Source organism: Ptychodera flava, chromosome 8 (genome assembly GCF_041260155.1).
Source record: "Ptychodera flava strain L36383 chromosome 8, AS_Pfla_20210202, whole genome shotgun sequence".
Classification (NCBI taxonomy): Eukaryota; Metazoa; Hemichordata; class Enteropneusta; family Ptychoderidae; genus Ptychodera; species Ptychodera flava.
Window position 1 is genome coordinate 8,604,180 of NC_091935.1, and position 22,958 is coordinate 8,627,137.

A 22,958-nucleotide genomic window follows, 5' to 3' on the forward strand; every position below is an offset into this window, starting at 1 on the left:
GTTTATTCCTCGTTGACTGGATTTACGTACACTTCATAGATTTAAAAATTGGTCCTAAAAGCATCGATCCTGAAAAAAGTATTGTAAAAAACGGTTGTCAGAAAAAATGTAGTCGAGGCGAATTCTAACTCAGGAATAATTCAGCGAATGTGGTTTCGATTTTCAAAAAAATAAGCCGGTGACAACTTTACTTATTCCATGAGCTTCGAAATGCGCCCCCACGAGTGGAAGACCAAAATGGTACTGTAAACGTTTGAGAGTCCAAATATCTGTCCCCGAGGCGCACCCTACCTGAACAAAATTTTCGTCAAGGCCAAAGTTAATCTTGGTATCACCAGTCTGAGAATATCTGGTGTTGAGGTAATAAATGTAACGTGACAGAAAAGATGGTGATGATATAATTTGAACTAAAGTACTTTAAAAATGGACCATGGGTTTTTAAGAAATCATAACAAGACCACATAAAACACGGTAGATCTTAAGTTTAGTATATCACACCCTTTATTGTGAAGCCTGGTCTGGTATACAGAGAGCATCAGAACTTACTTAAGTTATCAAAATAAATATAGCTGTATACAGTATCCCAACAATACGCCAGCTACTTGGCCTCAAATAATCATTTTCATGGCAAAGATTTATATATGTACATGGTTCAAAGACTAAATTCTGTCATTTTGAAATAGAAAATTCAAGTCGAATACTTTTTGTGTACAGAAATAGATACACACAATATAACCCATATGAAAATGTTTATATGGGAGTCATAAACAACTTTGTGAATTACATTAAAAAAACTCTGCATATATGAGCATCTTAATAGAAAGCCATGGTTATGATCATGCGGTTAAACCAACTGGTAATTTACATTTAGTAGAACACATGTTATGAATGAAAGTAAAATTAAAATCTCCCTGGATACTGTTCAATAAAAGATGGAGGTCATGAATGTCAGCAGTATAAACTTGAAGACGTCAAAGCGTATGAAAAATGCATAAAGTTTACTTATATACACGTTTTTTCTGCTTTCATACAAAGTTGTGATAAACATATCTGATAATGCATGCCATATGAGAAAATGTTCGTGATGTAAGATATGGACAGAACATAACTGAAAACGTAACGAGTACTATAAAAATCACAAATACTCAAATTAGAATGAAGAAACATGAAAGAATTGAGTCTGATGGGATAATCAATGCTCAGTCTATTTTTTCTATTATTTCTCAAAGTCTATCTCGGTTTCTCAACTGTACTTAGTGTTTCTCTCTGCCTTTACGTGTCGCTGTATCTCTTCATCAAAACTTGACAGTTCCTCTTTTAATCGTCATTATCTCTCTCGTTGTGTCTGTCAGTCCTCTGGCTGATGAATTGAAACCTTTCAGGCGACTCAGATTTCTTGATATTTGCCTTCTTATCTCTATGGTTTCTTCATGACAGTCCCCCTACTCACATGTACACACACGCACACAGACACACACACAGACACACAATATATAACATACACAATAGTTACACATACATACATACATACATACATACATACATACATACATACATACATACATACATACATACATACATACATACATACATACATACATACATACATACATACATACATACATACATACATACATACATACATACATACATACATATACATGCATACATGCATGCATACAAAGATTCTATCAATTTGACTGTCCTGAAACTCCACAATTATTATGATTTCATTCGTGGCAAGGTCGTTTCACACTCCGCCAAACGATGATCCCGCACGACTTTGGCGTCTTTGACTGATTCCTGTGGAGAGAGAAAATTTCGTTCCGTTACTAAAAGCCGACCTCGTTTCATATTTTTAATTGTGTACAGTAGAATCTGACAACAGACTGAAAGTGTCTTCCTATAGACAGTCCGACACCTCGACATTGTTACCCTATGGTACCTGTCTTCCTACATTTTAATTTTCCATCAGAGACGGTTAGGGGTCCTTCAATAAAGTACTCTTACTTCCTATCCCGGATTGAGACTACATAACAGCGTGGAAGACAATTTTTACTACAGCATACACGTCTATAAAGTCAATTAATAAATAAGTATACATTTCTGAGTATAACACAATGAAAGGACATTATTTTTGTCAAGTTTGATTTATATCAGATTTTAGATATTGCTAACTTTTATCATCTTGACACACATACTAGAGGAGTGGTTGGGAAAAAGAGACCTTCAGACCCGATTTCTGACAGGACAGGTTGCAATAAATAAAACAATGATGCATTGCCCAGTGTCCATTATTAATACATATGAATGAGCTGATGTCTGCCCAGCAAACCGCAAAACTTTGACAGTTTGTAATTGATATCCATCCATCATTTTATGCATTGACATTATTGAGGTTCATGGCTGCCATCATCATGGTTTGCCCAGTAGTTATTGATGTGACCGTGGACCTGAGGGAAACAGGGTGTGAAAAGGTTAACGTAGTTCAAATTTTTTTCTTAAACTCCACCCCCACCCCCGCAAACAACTACTTTGTCCCGTTGAAGTAGCTTGAAAATCACATTTTTTTTCGAATGAGACACTTACTGATAGCAAACAGGATAGTAAATCATGGTACTATTAATACTAGTTTAAGTGGGAGCAGACGCACTCAAAGTTCATATTTCAACCTCATTCTACTGTATAACGAGTGGCAGGAGGGTGGCGACTTTTACTTTATCCCTGTGATTTCACTGGCTTTGATTTATATATGCATGATTTTTCGGTGCGTGCTGAATGCTTCCCCGATCCCGGCTGTGTCTCAGAGTGACGATCGTGATAATCATCATGGTTGGACAGAGGTAACCATTTTATATGCATTTATGTGAATATTCTGCAAATATTCCGTTCATTTTGTTACGTTGTCAAAACATCCTAATCGAGAAATCGAAAACAAGAACGCTTACATCATTACTGAAAACTTATCCCTGTAACGGCGCCTAAAAATTTGAAGAGGGAGAGTTGTAACAATTATGAAACGAAAGGGACGTGGAGATAACATTGTTAACAAAGAGGGCGCCTGGGATTTCAGTAGTTCGTCCCTCACATGTCCTTACGGCAGTATAGACACTTCAGTGGAACATCTCGGGATAACACATCGTCATTTTTGAGTTTCAAGAGCACTGAGATGAGTTTGGCCCGCGACAATCTTGTGACACAAAATCGTTTCTCAATCTCTTGATTGGATGCGACCAGTAGTAAGTATATGATTTGCGTTGTCACAAAAAATCATATTTTTGAATCAGTTTATACGTACTTTCAAAAGTAGAGTTCAAACTTTAATGGTATTATACCGACGACCATCATTTTAACATGCGTGCACTACACGCTGAATAAAGGATTGACTCGATTAATTGAACTGGTTTGTTCACTTTCCGGCGAGTGATCTTTTCGATGACATATCATCCATTTTTTCTAATTCTCTTGTCACTTTTCCAAAAAATGTTTCACACGTTTACCGGCATATGTACACAAATGCACTGTTGCATATGAATATGCACTAATAGAAGCCAATAGTAGTCTTGTATATTTAGTACCCTAATGGGTAATTATCTTACCGGATTTAGCTTCTTCAAAACTGCTAATTTTCGATTTCATATTCTGAAAACCAGTGGCGTGCCGTTGTTGAAATATAGTCGATCGTCTGCGTTTGAGGCTAGCGTATTGCTGCTGCTTCCCCCATCCATCAGGGGGACCGCCGACCTCTCCCTCCGCCCCCTCCGGGATGGTAGGTTGCTTTGCAGCCAGCTCCGCTTCCCTGGCTTCCTTGGCCGCTTGTCGCTGTTTCGCTCTCATCTCGTCGAATTCCGCCAGCGAGATGCTCTTCGTTATCACGGGCATGCTTTTCCGTCGACCCTCCTTCAACTTCTCGGCCTGCTCTCGAGAGAGCCCGCGTGGCACGATGATGTTGTTGGCGGGATCCTTCAGTTTAAATTCAGGATTCAAATCAAGGAGCTGGAGTCGGAGGGCGTCCGTTTCCCTGTCCAGGTTGTGGGTGTGATTTCTGAATTCCCTGCTCATTCTCGCAATCGTGCCCCCTAGGCGGCGCTGTTCGCTGTCATTTAAAGTTTTAGCTTTTGAAAGCGACCTTGTAGCTCGTATCTTTTTCCCACCTTTGGGTCCTTTGACTTCGTCGTCATCGCCCAAAGATTCAAATTCGTTCATTTTTACTCTGAAATGAAATGAAATGAATATGAATTAACATGTAAACAGCGAACTCTAAGAACAAAAGTATATAAATTGGTCAAATTTACCACTTGTATGTATAAAAATCTATCTCCTTGTCTGTGAAAATTTAAAGCGCGTCCCTTTAAAACATGCATGACATTCGCTCGGTGTTGGTCGTCTAAGGATTATAACATTGTACTCGATGATATCGACATTTCATTATGTAAAAGCTCATTAGCATTGTTCAGAATCCGGCATATAAATTCATAATGTACGAAAAGTGTGCAGCTACTAGAGTGGGTTGTATACTGTGCAAAGACTTCCTATCGGAAATTTGAGTTAGGCGCCTGCTACATAGCGCCTCGGGCATCATTTGTATTCGCACAAGATTGGTGGCGATTTCGCAACCTACATATCCCAACGACCCTTGCTTTGTGCATTTGCACTAATCAATAGACATCACACCAAATCATATCATCACATCGCTCGCCTTCTACTAGTTTGTATAATATTAACACTCAATGTTTAAGCGTCAGCAGATCTTGAGGTATAGGCGTGCATCTGTAGAACGCCCCTACACGCACGAAAAACCTTCATACCGTTCGAACTTTCTGTTCCTAGAGATACATCTAACTTGATTTAGACTTCAGCCACTATTTTCGCTCATATTTTTTACAAACTGCTTCTCTAATATGCCAACGTGTGCACTTACTCTGCTGACTTTCAAAGGCATTTACTGCTGTGCATTTTTTCCACTTTGGAAAATTTTTGGTATATCGTTCTGGATACATGTATCGCGAATTTTAATCGCTGTCTCTGGTATCCATAGGTATCGCTCGAGTCTTCCTGTAAGTCGGTGGATTAACGAGGTCAGCTGTACAACATGTATATGGCATGCATTAAGCATTACAGGCGGCCAGTGTCTTTATTACTCTAAATAGTGTATCTCGTACGGATGAGGAAATATCATAGTAAAAAGGTTTGAATTTCTCCAAAAGATTAAAAAGCGTTGCTTCTAAAGGTATTTGTGCATAGATCATGGGACGAAAGTGTACCGCCCGGGAAGACATCTCCCCCCCCCCGGCAGTCTGAGGTCAGTAGGACGCCTCGAGACTCACTAGAAGTACTCGTTGGGTATCCGACAGCGACTTTAAGCTCGTGCAGGTGTATGCAAATCTCTCTGTGCGTTGTCCATATACTTAAATGTGAGATACTGGAGAGAGGCTCTGTTTTCCAAAATGCTAAACTGTCTCAGGAGGCATATCGATCACAAGTTTTTTAGATAAACAAGCCACTTATCGGACAAGGCATCACAGTTGCCGCTTCTGAACACTTACCTTTAGTTAAGGGATTCTTCTTTGCCTACTGCTGTTTTCAAATCACCTAGTTCGGCGTCGTCAAGTGTTTCCCTGGTTATAGTAATATCAACACTGCTCTTTCTTCCCTTCGTTCTTCCACAAGTTGTCTCTTGTTTGCCGGAGGGTTAAATGTGACTATTCCGGTACACCAAAACAAAAGGTTTCGGTCGATGCTATCGATATTGAAGACATCTTTATTAATTATTCATCGCCGTTGATGTGTTCTCATCTATTTATGTGCTATCGATTTCCTGGCGGGTGTCGCCAGCACTTGGTCACCGGACATGTGGGATAAAAGAGCTGTTGATATGCTGGCGACTAGAAAGTCCGATATTTGCAGATAACGGTAGAGATCTATGACAGAATCAATCTGATTTCTTTTCTTAACTGGTAAATTTACATGCAAATCGCTACTGTCCGCGGCTGCAGGTGCACTACTAAATTCTAGCCGCATGCGCGCGACATCGGACTCTGCAGCCAGAAATTCGGACAAATTTTGGCGGGTGTTGCATGTGAATAGCTGTTGAGGGAGTTTGTAATATTTGCAGCTGATTGGTCTTTTCTAGCATCGTAACATTTATGGTCGTTTATGAAGTTATCATATGTCGTTCTGGCATGCGTAGTTTCAAAAAATGTGATTTGCAGACAAATATTTATATATGAGAGAAGGATGGCGTCATTTGCGAACATGTCACCCTGATGTTCGTTCGCATGACATTCGCAATGTAGGAGAAACCTCTCCACACGTCCAATCCATAAAAAAGTACATGCACACAAACAATAAGTACAATATAAATGTGCAACGCATAAACATGTAAATATCACCCGAGTTTGTCACAGGTTTTTAAGTGCCAACCAATATTTTGCTGATGAACCGCTCTTTTCTGAGTATTCTGTTGTGCTTATAAACTCTTGGAGTAAATGATGATATTTCTTTTTTTCGCAGTTTGGATTTGTACCACTGATGAGCTTAGTCTTTAAACATGCCCTTCTAACCAAGATCATGTGATCTCACCCCTCCCAAGAAAAAAGGGCGAGTTCATACGCGCATTTCTCCCATAAAAAACAAAACAAAATTACAAAAATAAGCTATATGTTTAAGTTTTATCAAGTTGATTGGAGAAATATCATTTGTTTTTCACTTACTCAGTGTCGCTTAAATATCAACCGATGTATCCGGGCGTGTATTTTCACTAGCGTTTTTCGCGTATGTTGAATTTCTCGCCAGTGATTGCGCCCTCTATATAGTAAGCGAATTACGTATTTCGTTATTTCGTTTTTTTCGCAAGCTTCTTTCGCTCATGTCAAATATCTGTAAACTTCTTCGAGTCTTAGACCAAGATTTTTTGAACAAGTAAACGTAGTTGCCATGGCGTTTCTTTGATTTTTACAAAAAAAACTCTCGTGACTAATCTGAAAAGTTTGTCCATGAGCCGCAGTATTAGGGTAATTTCCGATAACCTAACCCCAGCTCCAAATCATATTTCTGTTTGACCTAGTACTGTCTAGTAATTTCTCGTGTTTGTATCACTGTAAAGACAAATATTCTTTTATTGGCCTGCTTATTTAACTGTGGACCCACGATATTTCTATCAAAAGGTACTATCATGTGCCCGGAATTCGGTGCACACAAATACAGTGTCACTTCTTTTGGTAAAACGCATCTGGGTAGAACCTTATTTTGCGGTGTCAGGGAGGTTTGTCAAATACATTGCACCCGCTCCCCTCGATGTACAACCTTGAATCACACATCCGAGTTCAAAAGTGCTGTGCCGCAAAATTTTCGCAAAGCACTTTTTCGTCAGTGCAGAGTTTTTGTGGAGGGACTGTGGCATGTGAAAAGTAGACAGTAGTAGCTTATTCTTTGGTAATATTTCATTACCTTATTCCATAAAACAGACGTATTTTCTTTTTCTCCCTACGGTGTCAACTCAAGTTCAATTTCCAAAATAATTATATTCATTTTTGCAATGAGTATTAAGGTAATACGCGCTCCAAAACTGAAAGACAAACTTTTGCTCAAACTTTCCTTGAGAAAACTTTGTGCCATTCTCTTTAAAATCAGTAATTATGTAGTTATTGAAACCGGGAAGTCACCGTACCAAATTTGGTACAAAGAATCAAACTGGCTAACATTTTACGACTCTTGCATTGAAATTCAACTTGGTCGCTTGGAAAAAGAATGAAATTTTCGATGCTCAAGTCAAAAGTGTAGGACGGTAACTTATTTACTTCAAGAGATTCGAAATAAGCCCACACAGGCAAAGGCAGTAGACAAGAAGAGTACCTGTTAAATGTATGCATTGGTGATTTTTGGAGTATGACAAAAATAACTTTGTTACCAAAAGTGATAGAAAATGATTCAAAAGTCACGGCAACTGCAATTTTAAAGTTGAAATAAAGGTGAGAAGGGGTTGGTCTGAGCTGTCTGTCCGTGCCGCTGACAGCTGAAATATCAGTTTAGACTGAATAGTTCAAGCAAATTACGCGTGTTTAAATCTTCCCTTGTTGTTTGCGTCGCAGAAAGTGGAGCAGTGGGCCCTTTCACATCATATCATTATTGGCCTCTTATCCATTGTGTTATCGATTGCTGATTTTGTGATAAGAAAAGCAGTTTGATTATCTATGCACAAGTTCTGGCAGACACACGGCAAACCTATTTGACAAACCCTGTCACGGTGACCTACTCTAGACTGTCAAGACTATCACAGAACACGAAAATTGCATAAAGTGGTCATATGATATTTTGAGATCGTACAAAATAAATTCTGACGATTTCTTCTGACATATGACAATGCACCAACCCTTGCTGTCAGGGAGGAGTTGGGGCTCTTCACAGTTCTACCTATATAGACACGTTATTTGCGGCGTACTCGTGTACATACGGACGCCAATAAAATCGTTCAGTAGACACTTATTATTCATGTCAATATTAAGAAACCGGAAAGTGTAAACCGCGTTGGGCCTATGCTGTTATCAATTGGGTTGAGCGAAGCATGGTTTAATCAAGGGGTTTGTGGTGGTTGTGTTGATATTATGTTATTGATTTATTCAAACATAAATGTAAGAATGTCGGTTTTCAGAACTAGAATTCTAGTCACCATTTGTTTCCTAGTATATAGGATTTCTGTATAAATTTGAACCTTATTTCGAACGAGAATTGTCTCTAAGCTGCATTGAATTTAGAAGCCGTAACTTTATGTAGCTTTAACAGAATTCCACATTGATTCAAACCGTTGTAAAACTTTGTGTAACCTGTAAATATAATAATATTGACGACAATTTCTGTTCGATATGTCTTCCTAATCATCAAGGCCTAACTATTCAAAACAGCCTAACTATACACACGCGCTGTGTATAGTTATGCTGTATTGAATTTGTATAGTTAGGCTGTATTGTTAGGCTGTATTGAATTTTGCGGCGCATGTGTAAAGTTAGGCTGTATTGAATTTTGCAGCGCATGTGTGTGTATTGCTTGCATTGTAGGGTGGCATTAACGAACGCTGCACTTGTTACATTTTGGTTAGGGACCATCTTAGATTGTCGCATAAGTTCAAGAAACGAAATTTCTTCGTTTACATCAAAACTCCCTCGCCCTCCCCCTAAACGAAACTTCGAAAGTGCGATATGTTGATGTCTGCCTGAGAGTACAATGTAGGATTTTGCTATAGCTTCTGAAGAATATGTATCCACTGACTACAATGCATCGTCAAGTAATCGATCAACTTTCAGTACTAAGGGACTTAACAGTAGCATGACGTCACGAACGATTTGGAATCAGTTACAGCAAAATTTGTTGGTACAAGTGTGCAGTTGACACACTATGTAAAGAGAACTTGTAATCACAAAATAAAAGTGCGAAAGAAAAGTTTACAAATTGAATGCAGGTCAAACCCCCTCCCCCGGTAAACGAACGAATTTCGCTTTTTGAACTTATGCGACAATCTGAGACGGTCCCCAAATTCTGTCTGGTTTTGCTTGCAGTGCAGGGCGGCATTCGTTTCATGTTTTTACATGCTTGCGATTGAGAGAAATTTTGACAGTAATTTTGATACGCTTACCAAGAGAAATTCATGTCTTGCACCAGTAGAGTAGAGGATGTCCGTAATCCCCAAAATAATCTACGCATAATACGCATTTTAAAATGTCCAAAATTATTAAATGTCTGCAAATGTCCCAAAATTGCTGGAGGTTTTTGAAACTTTCCAGAAATATTGTGAGTCTTTAAAGTTCTGAATGCTTTTAAGGTCGAGCTTCATGTTGCCAACACAGTTTTTTTCAAAGCAATATTTCTCATCAAAGATGACAAGGAAACCCCTTCATTCTATACATTTTGAGGATAAACAATAAAGTTTCGAAAGGTATGTTAATAAGATTTCGTACTGCTCGTCATTTATGAAACGGCTTTAGGCAAAATTCACTACTCTGTCCGAAAACTGTCACGCTGAATGTACTGGAGTTGTAAAATTGTGATATACAAAATATATTATTACTCAACTTGATGCCGATTATTCCGTAAACTTTGCATTTTTCACAAAGGTATTTTCTAACCCTTGCTCTAGTTGCTGACTGGTCATGTACAGTGAAAATGACGAGTCGGAAGAAGTCACTTATCAAGACATGCAGATAAAGGGCAAACCAGGGGTGGTCGTCGGCACCACAGTCACCTGTGGTCTATTCCGCTCTGCGTCTATATATGCGCCCCATAGACGTGTGTACATATGCCTGAGTCTATGGGGCGCATATATAGACGCAGAGCGGAATAGATCACAGGTGACTGCGGTCGGAACTGCGCGTGTGCGACTTTCTTGTTTACAAACAATGTATTTCATGCATCACTTCAACATGGCTGCAACATTATAAATTTTACGATATTCATTGTTAACAAGCATGTTTCAACTCTCATCAATCGCAAATGTATTTACATCGGTCGTAGGGGTCCCTGACAACCTTTGAGCAGAGTTCCGACGACCACCTCCCTCTAAGACACAAGTGCAGAGGGCAATCGACGAAACGTGTGATACAACTGTTGCAGAACTGAAGCGAAAGTTTCAGAATTGGTTGGGTATAGTATTTGCGCAAGGAGCAGCTAAAACAGTGGCATGTTTATCAAGTACTTTTCAATCATGACGCATGGCCTGACACAGTGGAAAGTCCGGGCATAATATATGAAAATATATAATGGAAAATATGAAAATTATTAAAGAAATATGAAAAATATGAAAATTTTTACTGTTGTTGTTGTTATTTTCATCATTATCATCATCATCATTATTATGAAGCACCATTGGCAATGTTGAATTCCTATACCTAAGTTCGCCAGCCTAGCGAAAAGTACTCTATCTACATAATACACTCATGTAGATAGAATACTTTTCGCTTGGCTGGCGAACTTTGGTAGGAATTCAACATTGCCAATGGTGCTTCATAATGATGATGCTGATGAAAATAAAAACAACAACAATAACAACAATTTTCATATTTCTTTAATAATTTTCATATTTTCCGTAATATTTTTTCATATTTCTTTATTATCATTAATGACTACTGGATACCCTATGGTCCGGGTGAATGGTCAACATGGACCAGTGTAAGCGACCTTTTAAGTATCTAAACCGGGAATGCGATGTTTTTCAATCGGGCTCGAACGGTACCCAATCACCTAGCAGCAGAGACCACAAACGAAACCGCTCGGCTAAATCCCCAATCTCAAAAAAGATTGGTTCAATAACCGAGCTAAGGATGTTGCAATTCTGACTGCGCCCTCGCCACTCGATCGCCGTAGAGTTACACGCACTTTCATACATCTCACACAAACTTTATCGAAGCGAAGCAATGAATACATCGCTTTTACTGGGCGGAAGACAGCCTCGGGGACGATCGTGGATTCAATAAATATACATCGAAAGGTCGTTCCCAGTAGCAGTCTCGGGAGCAGTCTTGCCTGATTCTATATGTTTAATTTATTGTACTTCCTCTACCACACTTCCCGAAGCGTTTTTATGCAATAAAGTTCTTAATAGTAGTCTTATTCACGATTTTCATCACAGGGAAAAAAGAAAACTTCGAAAACAGATCCGTTACTTTTATAGGGTTGAAAAAATGATGATATTTTATCTAAATCCAAATTTCTGTTTTAGATCCGAAATTCCATTCTGTTACGCTCCAAAATCCAGTGGGCAAAAAAACGTGAACTCCAATGAAGAGAAACTAATTTTTTTATTTGGCGTGGATAGGCCTTTTCCGTTCCGTTCAAATGGACAATTAAATGTTTAGCTGTAAAATCATCTTCTGTTAAAAGTGACCCTCCCCAAAGATAGGTTTATAAAAAATGACCCTCCCCTTGGACAATTCTAAAGAGTGACCCTCCCCCAATTCCCCTGGCCCACCCCCTGTAATTACTGAAAGCTCCCTTATGAGATGTAAATATCTTTTTGTACAAGTATTTTCAATGTGCGTCCGCATCGCTGGGTTGCCTAAGGCCTGTGGCCTACAGGATCTTGATAAATTATTGCTCTTATTATATTATTATTATCATAAAATGATACTGGGTTAATGCCGATCTGATTGAAAATCAGACGTAGAGATGGCGACGTTTCCAGCTTTGCTTTATTCTCAGCTAGTCCCCCATTTATAATTACGTACCAATATCTGTAACCCGCATTCTAAACTCCTCCATGAGAAATACAGAACAACTTAGGAGGTCTCAGTTGAAGAATAAAAAGACCAAGCTAAAGGTACTCGGAAACAATGCTCATGCGCAGTGCAACAGTATAGGAAATTATAATCAGTAGCCGGTGATTCTCAAAGTTTTCATGGTGTGGACTCATTCATTCCTTTACTGTCGGCACTTCGTAGATACAGTATATTCCATGATCACCAGGTAACGACAGTGATATCGCCATGTTGTCTGTACTACGAACTACAACTGAAAAACTTTTTTCAAAGTATTTATTTTTCACGAACACCGTTACCTGCGGGGGTTTACTGGCAATGGGCGACATGATCCAACAGAGTAGGGAGAGGAGTTTAGTGAGACGGCACGTGAAGGCAGAAGCGACGGCAAGTTCATCGCTACCCGCGGGACGAATTCACGGTGTACCGGACGGAGGGCAGACAACAGTGGCGTTACATCAAGACTGGAGTCGAACGGGTAAGCTTTTAAGATGTTACTGACCAACTGCTTTCCTCACTGCTCTGTCTCCCCTTAAACCGATAGACCGCCTGTCGTGAATGACTCGTATGCTACCGTGGTGGCCACTATTGCGTCAGGCTTTTTACAGCCTGTAGTAGTTCTGATGGTAGTTCCGGGACCGGGGATCCGTGTTAGAGCTTCCTGTCGAAATTTCTCCGCGTTGCATCGACGTAGTCGAAGTGAACTGACTTGTTGCCGAATCTGCTGTCAAGGAAAAGCAAGAGGGCATAATCATAACTTTAAGTTGCCATCTATCACTTTGCGATACGATGGTAAATATGGACATCAGCACTGCATAGCGTGAACACAGGTAGCAACCTCGGTTGATACAAGTATTATCTATAATAATTTACGCATTATATATGACATTCGAAGAAATGTTATAATTTTTTATCAATCACAATGCTGGTTAGTCAAATTCAATCAAATTCAATCAATTGTTGTAATATAAGTACACCATGACAATCTAAATGAAGCTTTACTCAATAATCATTATGCAGATTAACTAGTTATGACCTTTGTCCTCACTCCTCCTGATGTAAATGTAGTCTCCAAAATATGATTTCTACGATTGTTTTTCACCATTCAGTGCAATGTATGATTTTGTAATTGTTGTTGTAGAATGTACACTGACACTAGTGCCCTAACTAGTGTCCTCTACAGGAATGTCCACTTCTGATGCAATTCATGCACTGTTATCTTATAAATGAGTCCAGCATTGGATTATGTAATGTAAATTCAATAATAAGTTACAGTTTATCTACATCACTATGGAAATGTCACAGCCCTTACTATCTGACTTTCTGTCTCACCATCTTTTAAATAAAATGCTGGGGTAGAGTCATGCTAGATAGTATCCAGTGAAAACTATATAATTCTGAGTGAAAGGAATGATTTTTTCCTTTCCATAAAATCTCCTCCTGCACCAGTGGGCCTAAACTTATTGATCGACAACAAAAAACAAGTGGGCCAGTCTGTGCTTTAGTTGAGATCAGGAGGCTGGATTAAACATTAAAACATATATATCCAACACTCCCATCTGCTGACAGAATCATTTACTATCAGCAGTTCTGATTACATAACACTACAATTTCTTTTACTATTATTATGAGTGTAATAATGAGTATGATAATAATGATGATTGTTGTTAATTATTACCTTAACTCAACTGAAGTTACTTTCCTGTTTTCTGTACTGTACTCACCTGAATAAGGTTTTCAGAATTCTCATCTGCTGAGCTGACTTGTATAATCCAGTGAATCTAAAATCTTTTAAATATCATAATATGCAGGAATAATCTGGACTCTGCACCAAGAGTATAGAAGGTTTAAGTAGACAATTATTACGTAAGGCAGCATATGCTGATATGTAGACATGTATATGAGTGAGTATTACCTCATGTAGGTAGCAGTAATTAAAATAATGTTCAAATCAATTGTCATCGTGGATTAAAATGGATAACAATTTGTCTGGAGTTGAGTATGATTTCTGCATATCATGGATAGCGCTTTTTCGACATTTCATGTTTTTAACTCAGTTATTCTGATCTAAAGGCCAAGAATGTAAAAGTAATTTGTAGAGTTCTGATCATGAACCAATTTATTTCAAGGACTGTCAATGGAACAATCTGTGTGAAATGCAAATGGTAGAATGAAATAGTTACTTTTATCAATTTTATCAGATGAAGAGTCCCTTGTAACAATTAGTACTGAGTTCTACTGCATAGCTTGCAAATTTGAGAGCTGTAATAGAAAGGAATTTTCAATGGCCATGTTGTAGTATTTAGATGTCAGGTTTGTAGGCATACGGTTCATGGGAACACTTTGTACAGGTGATATCAATGGATTTTACTGCATGCAAAACATGCTCCTTTGCAGCTCTTGAATGACAATGCTCTCTTGCAGCAAAGTGACAGTTTTGTCCATGCTGAAAGTTGACATAGTGTTTAGTGTCACATAAGAAACACACAAGACATACAATGGAAGTCAAACAAAATGGCACTGCTTTTCTTCCTTTAGTTCAGATAATAAAATGTGACCATATAATTATTCTGACTACAAAACCTTGAACAGTTCTAATTCAAATGTAACATGTAGTGTTAACCCTATGTTGCCAAGTTCATATATCACCACTTAATTTGGCGAAAACTAGTGAGGCATTGTCCCATATATGTTGCATTTTGCAAAGACTTTGGCATTTGAAGGCCTCTGAAATCATATAGACACTGTAAACATTGTTATTACTGACAAAGCCTATATAGCATGCTATACCAAGTAGGTGAAGACACCACGTGATGGAATTTCGACATTTTCAGTTCTTGTAAGATTTTCGAACTGATTTCAACCCTGCTACAAATTTGCTATTAAATCAACATCAGTATGTGCACTGTGTTGTGAACAACACTTTAATTTCTGAAAAATCAGTGTACGCTGCAGTTGTTCATTGAGATTGGAAGTATCAATTATACTTATAAATATGTAAATAAAATAAAAAGATAAGGTATAATTATTATGATTATTTCAATTGGTTGAAATACAAAACAAGCAAATGTAGGTTTCACTTGTTCAAAAATTATTTTTTTTCGAATAAAATTCTTTTATCCCCCAACAGAGTTCGCGTTTACGCAAAAATCGTGCGTATTTACGCATTGAAATTGACTCTCTACGCATTTTTTCATCGTTATGCGTTTTCTATACGCAAAGGATAACACCGAAAGCACTCCCACGACTGAGCTTAGGCGACAACCAGACGAAATTTGTTGCAACACATTTCTGTCAATCACTCATTTTGTGTGGAAAGTTTCGAATTCTCTGGGCGTTGTCTGAAAAATCGGCATCGTAGTCCACACGTTATCACGTTAGGCACGTTATCATGTCAGCTGTGCCTATGAATTACGTTGCTAATTTTCAGGCGAGCGATAGTTTCTGAAAGTGAGTGATTGACAGAAATGTTGCGACAAATTATATAAATGCCAACTGTGCACGATCATCGCGTCTCGCTGTTCCCAAATTTTGATCAAGCACACATGCAGCATGGCGTCGAAGCAGACAAATCTGTTTTAATTTCTTTCAACTTTGCTCTACGAGTCCGTGAAAAAAATGATTCATTGGTAGAGCTCGTCGGAATCCCGATAAATTTTGAACACTGCAGAAGTGTCTGGATGGTAACTGGTCGTTCAGGCACCAAGTCGTTTCGGCCCAAGTCGTTTCGGCCTCTCAATTTCCGGTCCCAAGTCACTTCGGCACCGCAACCCAAGACGTTTCGGCATCTGTGTTTCGATTTTTTTTCAAACTATTTAGTAATTGACTGATCCGTCATATTCGTAAGCGTGACCTTTGCGTTCTGACCAGTACTTTATGTGCATTTTGTGTGAATTTTGCCGTGCTGTTTCCTCACCGCTTTCAAACTTTTTCCGTGTCGGCGGCTACTGATATCGATAAACTTGTGTCACAGATTTGAAAATGATATGAAGTTTTTTCTTACGGTCTCTTCCCATTTTCTCACAAAGATTAAGCATGTACGTGAATGTTAGTTGACACTATACTTTTTAGTACTTTGATTTGTAACATTACGCTCCAGCACCAGTTCCCACAGGTAGCCTTCAGCGGTGTCGAAACGTCTTGGGTTGCGGTGCCGAAACGACTCGGACTTGGGGCCTGAAATTGGAAGGCCGAAACGTCTTGGGCCGAAACGACTTGGTGCCGAAACGTCCAGAAACCGTCTGGATAAGCTGCCATAACTCTAACTTTTGGGTTGCCCGAAGTGTTGTGACGGTTGCATGTATACCCTTCGCTGTTACGTTTCAACATTGTTCAAGTTGTTCGTTAAACTGTTTTCATTAAAATAATGTTACATCGTACAATCCGAATATGTAGTGTAGGTTTATTCAACGGCATATTGTATTTTGCAGTCAGTTTTTTTTTTTCATCAATCAAGTGCGGAAGTGAAATTACGCACTCAAATCCAGCCATTACGCAATTTTAGCAGACTAATGCGTATGCCGTACGCGAGGAGAAAAAAGTCACCGCGAACACTGCCCCAATGAATATGAAATTTACATATTATGCAGTATGTAGTCCGTGCATTCTGTCAGATTTCAAGTGGGGAAAGATTTGCTTTCAAGATTCAACAACTACTTTGAACCAATGTTTCTGAAGTACTTCCAAGTCCTGACTTTGCCGTTGATTACCCCATAAACCAAGGCATTTTACTGCCTGATATTCTCAGAGGATCTGATTACAAAAAGTACCCCGTTGGCTACTCAGAATTAAATGAAGTGGTGAGTTTGAGCTGATGTTCACTTAAAATGTTTCTTAATAAAGGACAGAATTGTATTTGTTGATAAGACATGAATTTCAACCTTTATATTTTATGTAGTTTCGTGAGTCGAACTGGAAGGGAGGACATGCTTTCATATTGCTACAGTATTTGACCCAGGCAAATTGCCAATTTTTGTAAAATGGCTGAGCATTTCCTTGTACGTAAGACAAAAAAGCCGAATCAGTGATTCCATGAAATCATTTTAAATTAGTCTTTGGGGACTCTGTAGTAACTTAATTCTTGTTAAACTGTTTTGTTTTCAGGACAAATTTCCCAATTACTCACTAGTAGAAATATTGCTGTATCTTCAGTTCCCACAGTGGCAAGGGAAATGACATGTTCTTAATCAGGCGTGTTAAAATATAAAGCTATTACGTGAATCATTTGACATGATACATGATGATATTACAGTTATGTTTAGTCTATCAAGAAAAATTGATACCCATTTTGACGATGCTGTTCTCACTCTGCTGTATGTATTTTCATTCATGTATCACATTGTTCCTAAAGTGAATGCTGACTATTATGATACCACTGGTGGTGTTTGTGAACCTCCACATTGGAAAATCATTCTGTACTATGAAAAATTAGATTACATGGAAATATGCAAAATTTTCAATTTTCAATGTGACATGACGAAAAATCCAGCTGCCAATGGCAGTTTATCGAAATTATAATAACTGGCATAGGAGTGTTTTAAAATAATTATGAATTACTCAAATTATACATAATTAGATTACTCAAAATTTACAAATTGTCACAGCCTACTTTTACATCGCTTTCTGCATTGATTCTTTTTTAATAATATTGAGATTATTTTCTGCCTTTACCTGACAAAATAAAAACTGTCTTCCAAATATCAGCATATATTATAATGTACCTCAGATCACTAAATTTGCCAGGGTATATTTTTTTAACTTCAGCATGCATGGATTTGTTTTCCTCAATTTTTAGAATATTATACTTTATTCTTTTCCCTGAAATAGATGCAATTTTTTTTCACTTTTCAGGTCGAATGTTTTTAATTGGTCTTATGATTGGTCCATTTAATCATGTATGGTACAAGTTTTTAGATCACTTTTTACCTGCCAGGACGACCGGGGTCATAGTTCGCAAGATTCTCCTGGACCAGATCGTTGCATCACCTTTTTTCGCTACCACGTTTTTTATGGGTAAGATTCCTCAGAATTTGTGTGTGTGGGTGTGTGTGGCAATTCCCAGTAAAACTTTGGATAAGAGTGACTCATTTCAAAAAATATAAATAATGCACGGTCCAGAGACAAAATGCATCTTGAATATACAGGTATATCACTGGTTTGAAAATTGATATTTCTTTCGGAGTGTGGGCATTTTATTAGAACGGAGAGAGCTGCTTTTTTGCCATTATTGTGGCAATTCACTCTTAGAACATAAACTTGCAGAGTACAAGTTGTTTGTTGAGTACATCGTTGTCTATACGTGCACAAATTAAAGTCACTACAAAGTATAGGGCCACCGAATCATTTGTGTGCATCACAGTAGAGAGTTTTCGTTTTCACATTTGAGCATTAGTTTATGTAATTATTTATTTTGACTAATGTTAACAAAGAGAAGAAAAACACTGATATATACATGAGATATCGTGAATATCTTGCATTAAAAATTTTGCCGTTGATTAAAACTTAAAAGTATAGACTTGTAGCACTATTCCATTTTCTCTGACCTGTTTAAATTCTTGCTGCATTCTGGTACTCATGAATCTCTGTATTTTTACAGTCAGCCATGATTGCTTGTGAATTTTGTCTCATCAATACTGCACTGTACCCATCAAACATCCTTGCAGATCAGTAGTCATATCAAAATCTATTCAGAATGGACCATTGAGATAACAACAGCTATACAGCACTGATAGAAATTTTTTACTATCTCCAAGATAGTAATATTACTGTAGCACTATCTATTTTTTTTTCGTTGCTCAGTACTGGGTATTTTTTATCAAACCTGTCCAGACAGAAATAATTAGAACTCTTGTGTTGAAAAGTTAGCTTTTAATGTGAGCATCAAATAGGACTATCTTGCCCGTAAGTCAAGCATTAAGTCTTTACTGTGTGCAATTAGGAATATTGCTTTCTTGGGCGTCAGTCTTTTATTTAAAACTCAGCTCGATCCGATTCAGGAAGAGATTTGAGTGCCTTCAGCAAGTGTGAAGACTGCTGTGTGTATACGCCCTGAGGGTGGCAAATGGGAAGACTGCGATGTTTGCCCGTGGGCGAGTGACAGCGCGGCGCGTCCTCTAGCAGGATGCTCACTCCATCGTCAGTTTCCAGTGACATCCTGTGATTTGTGAATGAAAATGTGCCACCGAGCTGTCTTCCCCGATTCGTTAAGCTTGTTGAAAAGGGTCATGCTCATTGCCGACGGACAGCGTTACGGAATACATGTACTGCAGCTTTTGCTGATGGTGTTAAGTGATCAACAGTCTGCACACAGAATGCCCCTCTGCAGTGCTGAGCATTTCCTGGAGTGATTTAGCAGGGTCAATTATTATTTCATAGTTTTAATCATGACTAAGATGTGTTCAATGCACTCAATTTTGAAGGGATAAGATATTTCGTTGGGCATTTCTTTCTCAATATGAAGCACTCCCGGCATTGGTTTTTTCGCAGCGGACGAATTTTCTTTTGGATGAGTGTCTTAGGTTTTGGTATCTACAAACTGATATATAACATTTAAAGCAAGTAAAATTATCTCAACTTTGCTAACAACACAAAATCTCATATGTGTCTGGCCAAGATCAAAATTTGATATATATTTCTCTATGCCCAAAGCAGTTCAAAAAATATTACAAAAAATTCAAGTTCAGAACAAGAGAATTATGTTATTTACAATTCAATATATGAAACTTTGCATTGATATTTTAGGTTCATTTAGGTACATGTATTGCATTGCTGATATTACCCTTTGAGCGCTAAAATCAATTTTTGTCACCTTTACAAAATATACTCCAGTCAATTTTTTTTCAGATATTTGCCAAAATTTTGACTAAAAACTGTAGCCAATGAAATGTAATGTCCATTTTGTTCAAAATTATCAAAGAGATTACAGGAAAATTCATAAAAATGGTAAAATGTTGCACTAAAATTTTGGTGGGAAAAAATACTGCACTCAAAGGGTTAAATGACATTGAAACTTTGGGAAATCGCTTGAACTTGAAGTTTGGAAATTTCTACTGTCATTCAATGAAATTCAATCCATGAAGCCTTTGCTGTCACTCACTTGTAGGAACGGGATTAGTGTAATGTCTTGTTTTAAGTGTTCAATTCCGCGTAATGTTTTCGGTTTCTTGAAGTAATCTGTGATGTCTAGAAGCAGTTGTTGCCATGGTGATACAAGTTGTCATGGTGACATCAAGTAAAATACTGGGAATGTCTGATTGGAAGAAGCACTTGCTCTGTTAAGTACTCAGGGTACAGATGAACTTTAATCTTGCGAGACAAAGCTGATAATATTTTGTTATTCTCTGCGTACAGGATGTTTATGTGTACACGGTACATATGTGATAATATTTTCACCACCACTGCAGCAGAATTGTTTTTCAGTCTCATTCTGTACAAAGCAAACAAACCACTATGAAAGTGAAAATAGCAGAGTGAAAATAGTTGAGCCATTTCCTGGTTATATAGAAAATTGAATTCACATGCTAGAACGGAGATCATGTGTTTAAACGAGAACTTTGGAAATGATAAAAATAGGTGGATTTTCAGTCATGCATATTTGTAACAAATTCCTGGAAACTTCTGAAACTACTTTCTGTAGGGTTAATTGATTTAATCTATCATATGTACATGTATTTTGAAAGAATCTCTGTTCAAAAAATGAGTGTATTTTCAATCTCATTTTGAAGATTCTTACAGATTTAAAAATTTGTTTATACTGAGTAAATAAGTCTATCAACCATGTGTACATGTAAGTAAAGATATTGGGGGGGGGGGAGGGGGAGGAATTGAGATTGTAATTCAATTGGGGTTCTCTAATTCAAAATTGTTGTGGTGACCTCCACCCACAATCCTGACTATCAAAGATTTGCAGATTTCAAAATTTTTCAAAGATTAGATATTGTTTTTCACAATATTTGACAAGAAAATTTTTTGTAATTTCATTTTATAGGTTCAATTCTGCATTCAGACAATATGTTGTCAACAGAAGGAAAATATTGCTACAAATTTATGAATTATGTTTATTATAAATCAAGCATTCATTATTGTCATATTTTCCACAATTTTCTTGTGGGACAGGTACATGTAGTTTTAGGCAAGTACAATGTAATGCTATTTTCCTGTACCTATGGTATTTAATTGTGTAACTGAAACTGATATTAAAAGGGTCTTTATGTCAAGACAATACCCACCTAAAAACAGCATTAAGTTTGATATTCCTCAATCCAATAACCTGAGTTCACCTAAGAAAATGACAAGGTGGGGCACATGCCAGATTACCTGTAACTCTCTACCATGTTAAGTGAAATCAGTTTCCAAAAGAATAAAATAAAACCAGTCGTAGCCTTCCTTGGCATTATGCTACACTGTCCATCAAACAGCTCATTACAGGAAAGTTCCATTAACTTAGGAATACCCTACTTCCCTAGAGGATCAATTTCACAGACCTGCCTTTCCTAGAATGGCACTACAATGGCACCAGCTGGATTAGATAAACATAACAATGGAACATTCACACCTTGGGGATTAAGTCTTCGTTTGTCACCCGAGTTGGTCAGGCAAGAACTCGGGTTTCAGGTACCATGCAAGTTAATGCAGCCTTCCCCTAATGTACTTTCCTGTAACTGCTCAAGGCAAAAAAAGTTTCAGCATTGAATAAATTAAAAGGTAGTCTCCATTGACAAATATTTCATGTTTTTGCGTAGGATCTTATCAAACTGGAGGTATTTTTACATTTAGTGGCAGATTAGCTGATTTTCTACCACAGAGAGCTGTAGTAATACTTGGTAAATTTTCAGTTTTAGCTCACATGTTCACATACATGAGCTATTATTATGTGGCAGCTATGTCTGTGTGTCTTTCTGTCTGTCTGTCTGTAGTATGCACCTTTAGATTTAAAGACTTAAAACTTTTACTCAAACATTCTGTCAGGAAACTTGAAACCAGTCTCTTCAAAATCAAGAATTAAAATTAGGGTCAAGGTGCAAGATTTTGTACAGAAACAAATTACACAATATTTACCAACATTTGACATTTAAAATGGCAGCAATCCGTGTGTTAATTCTATGGGTAAAAATAAATTTTTTATTTGACAAAATTGAGACATTGGGAAACTATATTTACTCTGTAAGCATCAAAATGAGTTCCCACAATTGGCAGACCAAACATATTGTAAGAGTTTGAGAGTCTATGTCTGTGCATACATGTATTCTATCTTAACTTGTATAGAAAATTAAGAGTGTCAAAGAATTGGGACTAGACTCACTATTTTGTGACGTTTTCCTCACTTGCAGGAATGGGTCTTCTTGAAGGGGAAACCGTAGCAAAAAGTTTTGATATCCTCAAGGAAAAGTTCATATCAGTGTACACAGTAAGTTTTTTTGCATTGTGTATATCTCATCCATGTATGTATGTACGATATGTGTCTCTGTGTTTTTGCTGTGTAGAGTGCTACTATGTTGTTGATTGTTCTAGTAAGAAGTGGTAAAGAAAAGGTGACAAAATTTTATGTGAGATATGGAAAATTTCTCTTCCTTTAATAATAGTTAATGGTGTGATATCCCAGAAAGGGCATTGTAGAAAACTGATTTTACAATCAGACGACCAGTGATATCACTGAGCTCAGAAAAAAAGAAAATGCAAAGAAACAAAGACAGCGATAAAAAGATTGTCCAAATTTAA

General features: G+C 37.7%; 2 protein-coding genes across 2 annotated transcripts in view; one reads left to right on the plus strand and one right to left on the minus strand.

The window, feature by feature from the left end:
- Positions 1-35: 35 nt before the first annotated feature.
- LOC139138395 (uncharacterized) lies at positions 36-5,686 on the minus strand. The gene is made up of 3 exons (XM_070706761.1): positions 5,547-5,686; positions 3,600-4,213; positions 36-1,803 (listed from the first exon to the last, which is right to left on the minus strand). Exons 2-3 carry the CDS (start codon positions 4,204-4,206, stop codon positions 1,751-1,753), a joined length of 660 nt encoding a protein of 219 aa, XP_070562862.1. The 5' UTR covers positions 4,207-4,213; positions 5,547-5,686; the 3' UTR covers positions 36-1,750.
- A 6,648-nt stretch (positions 5,687-12,334) lies between these two features.
- LOC139138399 (mpv17-like protein 2) overlaps positions 12,335-22,958 on the plus strand; it is a 44,165-nt gene continuing 33,541 nt past the window's right edge. Inside the window, exons 1-3 of the mRNA XM_070706766.1 lie at positions 12,335-12,720; positions 18,093-18,254; positions 22,571-22,647. Of these exons, the coding sequence (XP_070562867.1) occupies positions 12,471-12,720; positions 18,093-18,254; positions 22,571-22,647 (489 nt within the window). The 5' untranslated portion in view covers positions 12,335-12,470. The remainder of the gene's footprint in view (positions 12,721-18,092; positions 18,255-22,570; positions 22,648-22,958) is intronic.